Below are 7,946 nucleotides of genomic sequence, written 5' to 3' on the forward strand. Positions count from 1 at the left end.
ATGATGGGGCACTATTCCTCCCACTGATACCAATGATGGGACACTATTCCTCCCACTGACACCAATGATGGGGCACTATTCCTCCCACTGATACCAATGATGGGGCACTATTCCTCCCTCTGATATCAATGATGGGACACTATTCCTCCCACTGACACCAATGATGGGACACTAGGAGTTTTTCAGGCGTTTTAGCGCACAAAATAGCGCCTGAAAAACTCCTGCCCTGCAGTCTCAGTGTGAAAGTCCTGCAAGCAGCATCTTTGGAGCGGTGAGAGGAGCGGTGTGTGTTTACCGCTCTCCTTCTCATTGAAAGCAATGGGAAACCGCGGTAATACGGCCGGCAATGCGCCTCTGCAGAGGCACATTGCCGGCGGAATTAACCCTTTTTCGGCTGCTAGCAGGGGGTTAAAACCGCACCGCTAGCGGTCGAATACCGCCGCAATTCCGACATACCGTCAGCGCACCCCCCGCCCCAGTGTGAAAGGGAAGGCAGAACTCTGCCAAATGTGCACTAAAGTAATTGATGAGATCGATAGAGAAGATAAGATTTATTGTCATTGGAGAAACAAAAATTCACATTTCTACTCCACACATTATTCATACATCACAATTATCAACCAATGGTAACACAGGATTTAATTATACCAAAAAAAAATAAAAAAATATACAGTGGAACCTCGGATTACGAGTATAATCCGTTCCAGGAGAAGGCTTGTAATCCAAAGCACTTGTATATCAAAGCGAGTTTCCCTATAGAAGTCAATGGAAAACGAAAATAATTTGTTCCGCATTGACTTCAAGGGCATGCAATACCGCATGTGGCCAGAGGTGGGGGGGGCGCCGGAGAGCCGTATAAATACTCGGACAGCTTGGCTGAACTCGGAAAACATTGGGAACGGAGTATTTCCGAGTTTTTCAAAGTATTTTCCCGAACTGGCACCCCCCCACACCTCTGTCCAAATGCGGTATTGCGCACCGCTTTGGCTTGAATCCTGCTCGTTTCGCGAGGCAACACTCGCAAACCGAGTCAGGATTTAAAAAAAAATAATAGTTTTTGCGAAAAACGTTCGTTAACCGCGTTTTTAGCAATCCGAGGTTTCACTGTATATAAAAGTATTATATTATATCATATATCACATTATAAAAGTATAAAAAGTGTCATCATATTAAAAACAAAACTAAACAAGACAATAAAATAAGAATAAATTAATCGAGGATTCAGTGTTTCCGTAGCGGGATTGTCTCCTTAACCGCTTGGCGAGTGCGTAACGCAGATATACGTCGGCAGAATGGCACGGGTAGGCAAAGCAACATATATATATATGTCGCTTTGGATCCTGTCCCCTAGCTGGCGCACACGCCGCGGTCTCCGTGACCGTGCCCGCTCGATGTTCGCCGGTGTCCCGCGATCGTGTCACGGAACGGCAGAACTCCTTTGTAAACAAGGCATCTCCCTGTTCTGCCTGGCGACACGTCAGCGATCATCTGCTTCCTCTCATAGGAAGCAGCGATCAGTGATGCGTCACATGTAGCCACGCCCCCTAACAGTTGGAATCACTCCCTAGGACACACTTAACTTTACCCCCTTCACTGCCAGTCACATTTATACATTTGCATTTTTATAGCACTGATCGCTGTATAAATGTGAATGGTCCCAAAATGGTGTCAAACGTGTTTCCGATGTGTCCGCCATAATGTCGCAGTCATGAAAAAAAAAATATCGCAGATCGCTGCCATAACAAGTAAAAATAAAAATTATAATAAAAATGCCATAAAACAAACCCCTATTTTGTAAAACGCTATAAATTTTGCGCAAAACAATCAATGAACGCTTATTGCGTTTTTTTTTTTTTTTTAACCAAAAATATGTAGAAGAATACGTATCGGCCTAAACTGAGGAAAAAAATAGCTTTTTTTAAATAAAAAATTGGGTTATTTATTATAGCAAAAAGTACAAAATATTGCTTTTTTTTTCTTAATTGTCGCTCTATTTTTGTTTATAGCGCAAAAAAAAAAAAAACGCAGAGGTGATCAAAAATCACCAAAATAAATCTCTATTTGTGGGGGGGGAAGGACGTCAATTTTGTTTGGGAGCCACGTCACACAACCAATTGTCAGTTAAAGCGGCGCAGCGCCAAATCGCAAAAAAATGGCCCGGTCTTTGGCCAGCCAAATGGTCCGGGGCTGAAGTGGTTAAAAGTCGCACGTGAAAAAAAACTGAAAACAAAAGTCTACACCTCGGCAGGCAAGCACAGAATAATAAAAAAAAAAAAATTGTTTTTGATGCACGGAAGTTGCGGCGGCGCCGACAAACCTTCACCAGTCCGATTTCAGTTTATCTAAGGAATTGTCAATTTTGATTAAAGTCTTTTTGATGCGCAAGGCGGTGAGTCTGGCGGAGGGGTTTTGATACCAGCATTCCCTCATCAGCTTGGCAAGCGCCGTCAGCGTCGGGTCCGAGGACCATCGGTTGGGAATGTTTGGCCTTTGTTGATCCACGCAAACGAGTTTCTTCATATCTTCGAAGCTGGGGTCGTTGGGGACGACGTCGTAAAACGGAGGTTTGTAGTCTTCCACGATACCGTTGCTCACCATGCGCCTGGCGACTTCCCAGAGGACCAGCCCAAAAGCCCAAATGTCCACCCTCTTGTAAGAGTCGAAACAGTCCACCTGGATGGTCTCGTCCAAAACTTCCGGAGCCATGTACCGTTTCGTCCCCACCCGGGGGCTACTCCCGACGTCCAGCTGATTGGTGAACTGCGAGTGGATCACGGCCAATCCTAGATCCGCTATGCAGCACTGGCCGTTCTTCTTCACCAGAACGTTCTTGCTCTTCAGATCCCGGTGGGCGATGGCCGGCTTTCCCTGGGTGCCGAATATCTCGACATGTAGATGGGCCAGCCCGCTGGCGATGGACGAGACGGCGCGGAGGCACATGGCCGTGTCCAAGGTGGTCACTTGCAAGTAATCGTAGAGAGATCCCATTTCGTGGTAGTGAGTGATCAGCCACAGTTGGGTGCTGGAGTTTCTGGAAGTCATGTCCGAGGCGATGAACCCCAGAATGTTTTCATGTCTCAGCAGCACCGTGTTGTACAACTCCGTCTCTCGGAACCAGGACTTCTCATCTCGCGACGAAAAAATCTTCACTGCCACACTTTCGCCTTGCCAGAGGCCGCACCAGACTTCGCCGTAGCGGCCCTTCCCGACGCACTCCGCGAGGGTGATCTGGCGGGTCACCGTCCTCTGTACCAGGAAGGGGAGACCAGATCCGCTGCCAGACGTGCACGAGTGATCCAGCAGATCCGCCAGCGTGCTGTCCCCAACGTTTGACGCAATCAGGCCGTCTATGGTGCCGTACTCTGCGTCTTTGGTACGCAGCCTCTCCACGTGACGCCGCTGGATGTTCCGGAAGACAAAGAGGGCCACGAGGGAAAAGACGATTAAAACGATGACGGGGGCCAGGACCGATATCGCCAGGGTCTCCACGCTGTAACTTAACACCGCGCCGGGTAAGGTCCTCCCCTTTCTTGGCAGGAACGCGGTGATGTTGAGGTTGCAGAGGTCGCTCTGACAGCATTCCACGGCCTGGTCTGGAGACGGAGGGGTCTTGCACGTCATCCTGCCTTGTTCGTAGACTTGGAAGCAGCCTTTCTGGTAGACCATGACGCCATCATTTATGCTGAGCGAGGCGAAGCACTGCTGCCCGTGACAGTGGTCCCCACCGCCGCACGAGTTCCCTTCGCACACGCATTTGTACTGGCCGGAGTCCATCTTCAGATCCTCATCTTCCATACTAAGAGATGAAAAGGCCACCATGATGAGCAGAGGAAGGATCCAACCACCCTCCACCATTGTACAGCTCTGGGGGCTTGTAGGGAGCGACGTCACCAGGATCAGACGGGGGGCAAGATGTTTCCAATAATGAGAGATTGGAGTCGCAGGAAATCCAGCAGATGGCCCAGATGGGGGGAGGACACACAGGACTGCTGCAATGTGCCTGGGGAGGGGCTATGTAATGAGATTCAACCTTTGCTCCCCTCCCCCTCTCAACACAATAGCTGCCCCCTCCTGATAACTAGGAAGGTGATAAGAGGGCAATTTACATAGAACTTCTGCTGCAACCAAAACCCAACAAGATCTTCTGCTGCAACCAAAACCCAACAAGATCTTCTGCTGCAACCAAAACCCAACAAGATCTTCTGCTGCAACCAAAACCCAACAAGATCTTCTGCTGCAACCAAAACCCAACAAGATCTTCTGCTGCAACCAAAACCCAACAAGATCTTCTGCTGCAACCAAAACCCAACAAGATCTTCTGCTGCAACCAAAACCCAACAAGATCTTCTGCTGCAACCAAACCCAACAAGATCTTCTGCTGCAACCAAAACCCAACAAGATCTTCTGCTGCAACCAAAACCCAACAAGATCTTCTGCTGCAACCAAAACCCAACAAGATCTTCTGCTGCAACCAAAACCCAACAAGAACTTCTGCTGCAACCAAACCCAACAAGATCTTCTGCTGCAACCAAAACCCAACAAGATCTTCTGCTGCAACCAAACCCAACAAGATCTTCTGCTGCAACCAAAACCCAACAAGATCTTCTGCTGCAACCAAACCCAACAAGATCTTCTGCTGCAACCAAAACCCAACAAGATCTTCTGCTGCAACCAAAACCCAACAAGATCTTCTGCTGCAACCAAAACCCAACAAGATCTTCTGCTGCAACCAAAACCCAACAAGAACTTCTGCTGCAACCAAAACCCAACAAGATCTTCTGCTGCAACCAAAACCCAACAAGATCTTCTGCTGCAACCAAAACCCAACAAGATCTTCTGCTGCAACCAAAACCCAACAAGAACTTCTGCTGCAACTTTATACATTGGAACTTTTTACAGGAAAAACACGAAGGATAAAGAAATGTTGGATTACATTGGAACTATTTGATTAAAAACTATTTATATCGGTATAGAAAAGGGGGGCGGGGGGGGGGGGGCTGATTTTATAACAAAAAAAAATCTCAACTTCATACTCTCAATCATGAAAAGGATTTTTTATAAAGGAAATGCAGCAAACTACTTTAGTGGTGAGAAATTAACATCCTGCCCTCTCACACCTCAGATCAGCCCCCCCCCCCCCGGCAAATCTGTTTCACCACTGTACCCCCCCCCCTCCTGCAACCCCTTTATCTGCCCCACCACTGTACTACCCTGCACATCTGTCCCACCATTGTAAACCCCCTTCTCATCTGCCCCACCTATGTAACCCCCCCCTGCACATCTGCAACCCCCTTTCTCATCTGCCCCCCACTGTAACCCCCTTTCTCATCTGCCGACCACTGTACTACCCTGCACATCTGCCCCACCATTGTAACCCCCTGCGCTTCGGTCCCACCACTGTAACCCTCTGCTCATCTGCAACCCCCCTGCTCATCTGCCCCACCACTGTGACCCCCTGTACATCTGTCCCACCATTGCAATCCCCTTTCTGATCTGCCCCACCTATGTACCCCCTGCACATCTGCAACCCCCTTTCTCATCTGCCCCACCAATGTACCCCCTATCTCATCTGCCCCACCACTGTAACCCCCTTTCTCATCTGCCCCACCACTGTACTACCCCGTACATCTGTCCCACCATTGTAACCCCCTGCTCATCTGTCCCACCATTGTAACCCCCTGCTCATCTGTCCCACCATTGTAACCCCCTTTCTCATCTGCCCCACCACTGCAACCCCCTTTCTCATCTGCCCCACCAATGTACCCCCTTTCTCATCTGCCCCACCAATGTACCCCCTATCTCATCTGCCCCACCACTGTAACCCCCCTGCTCATCTGCCCCACCACTGTGACCCCCTGTACATCTGTCCCACCATTGTAACCCCCTGCTCATTATAAGGGGTTCCCACCATCCCTGTGCTGTGCTCATTATGAGGGGCCCCCACCATCCCTGTGCTGTGCTCATTGTGAGGGGCTCCCACCATCCCTGTGCTCATTATGAGTGGCTCCCACCATCCCTGTGCTGTGCTCATTGTGAGGGGCTCCCACCATCCCTGTGCTCATTATGAGGGGCTCCCACCATCCCTGTGCTGTGCTCATTATGAGGAGCTCCCACCATCCCTGTGTTGTGCTAATTATGAGGGGTTCCCACCATCCCTGTGCTCATTATGAGGGGCTCCCACCATCCCTGTGCTCATTATAAAGGGGCTCCCACCATCCCTGTGCTCATTATGGGGGGCTCCCACCATCCCTGTGCTGTGCTCCTTATGAGGGGCTTCCACCATCCCTGTGCTGTGCTCATTATGAGGGGTTCCCACCATCCCTGTGCTGTGCTCATTATGAGGGGCTCCCACCATCCCTGTGCTGTGCTAATTATGAGGGGCTCCCACCATCCCTGTGCTGTGCTCATTATGAGGGGCTCCCACCATCCCTGTGCTGTGCTCATTATGAGGGGCTCCCACCATCCCTGTTCTGTGTTTATTATGAGGGGTTCCCACCATCCCTGTGCTCATTATGAGGGGGCTCCCACCATTCCTGTGCTCATTATGGGGGGTTCCCACCATCCCTGTACTCATTATGAGGGGCTCCCACCATCCCTGTGCTGTGCTCATTATGAGGGGCTCCCACCATCCCTGTACTCATTATGAGGGGCTCCCACCATCCCTGTGCTGTGCTAATTATGAGGGGCTCCCACCATCCCTGTGATGTGCTCATTATGAGGGGCTCCCACTATCCCTGTGCTGTGCTCATTATGAGGGGCTCCCACCATCCCTGTGCTCATTATGAGGGGCTCCCACCATCCCAGTGCTCATTATGAGGGGCTCCCACCATCCCTGTTCTGTGCTCATTATAAGGGGTTCCCACCATCCCTGTGCTCAGCTCATTATGAGGGGCCCCCACCATCCCTGTGCTCATTATGAGGGGTTCCCACCATCCCTGTGCTGTGCTCATTATGAGGGGCTCCCACCATCCCTGTGCTCATTATGAGGGGCTCCCACCATCCCAGTGCTCATTATGAGGGGCTCCCACCATCCCTGTGCTCATTATGGGGGGCTCCCACCATCCCTGTGCTCATTATGAGGGGTTCCCACCATCCCTGTGCTGTGCTCATTATGAGGGGTTCCCACCATCCCTGTGATGTGCTCATTATGAGGGGTTCCCACCATCCCAGTGCTCATTATGAGGGGGCTCCCACCATCCCTGTGCTCATTATGAGGGGCTCCCACCATCCCTGTGCTCATTATGAGGGGCTCCCACCATCCCTGTGCTGTGCTCATTATGAGGGGCTCCCACCATCCCTGTGCTGTGCTCATTATGAGGGGCTCCCACCATCCCTGTGCTCATTATGAGGGGCTCCCACCATCCCTGTGCTCATTATGAGGGGCTCCCACCATCCCTGTGCTCATTATGAGGGGCTCCCACCATCCCTGTGCTCATTATGAGGGGTTCCCACCATCCCTGTGCTCATTATGAGGGGTTCCCACCATCCCTGTGCTGTGCTCATTATGAGGGGCTCCCACCATCCCTGTGATGTGCTCATTATGAGGGGCTCCCACCATCCCTGTGCTCATTATGAGGGGCTCCCACCATCCCTGTGCTCATTATGAGGGGCCCCCACCATCCCTGTGCTCATTATGAGGGGTTCCCACCATCCCTGTGATGTGCTCATTATGGGGGGCTCCCACCATCCCTGTGCTGTGCTCATTATGGGGGGTTCCCACCATCCCTGTGCTGTGCTCATTATGAGGGGTTCCCACCATCCCTGTGCTGTGCTCATTATGAGGGGCTCCCACCATCCCTGTGCTCATTATGAGGGGCTCCCACCATCCCTGTGCTCATTATGAGGGGCTCCCACCATCCCTGTGCTGTGCTCATTATGAGGGGCTCCCACCATCCCTGTGCTCATTATGAGGGGTTCCCACCATCCCTGTGCTCATTATGAGGGGC

General features: G+C 51.0%; 1 protein-coding gene across 1 annotated transcript; it reads right to left on the minus strand.

Annotated features, from left to right (window-relative positions):
• Positions 1 to 2,292: 2,292 nt before the first annotated feature.
• On the minus strand, positions 2,293 to 3,981 carry LOC120944971 (activin receptor type-1-like). Its single transcript, XM_040358766.1, has one exon. It carries the CDS (start codon positions 3,853 to 3,855, stop codon positions 2,320 to 2,322), a length of 1,536 nt encoding a protein of 511 aa, XP_040214700.1. The 5' UTR covers positions 3,856 to 3,981; the 3' UTR covers positions 2,293 to 2,319.
• Positions 3,982 to 7,946: the final 3,965 nt, after the last annotated feature.

This window comes from Rana temporaria, chromosome 7, assembly GCF_905171775.1.
Source record: "Rana temporaria chromosome 7, aRanTem1.1, whole genome shotgun sequence".
NCBI classification, from domain to species: Eukaryota; Metazoa; Chordata; class Amphibia; order Anura; family Ranidae; genus Rana; species Rana temporaria.

Bases quoted from the DNA above. Each gene is read 5' to 3' on its own strand.
- LOC120944971 (XM_040358766.1), bottom strand. From the start codon at position 3,855: ATGGTGGAGGGTGGTTGGATCCTTCCTCTGCTCATCATGGTGGCCTTT.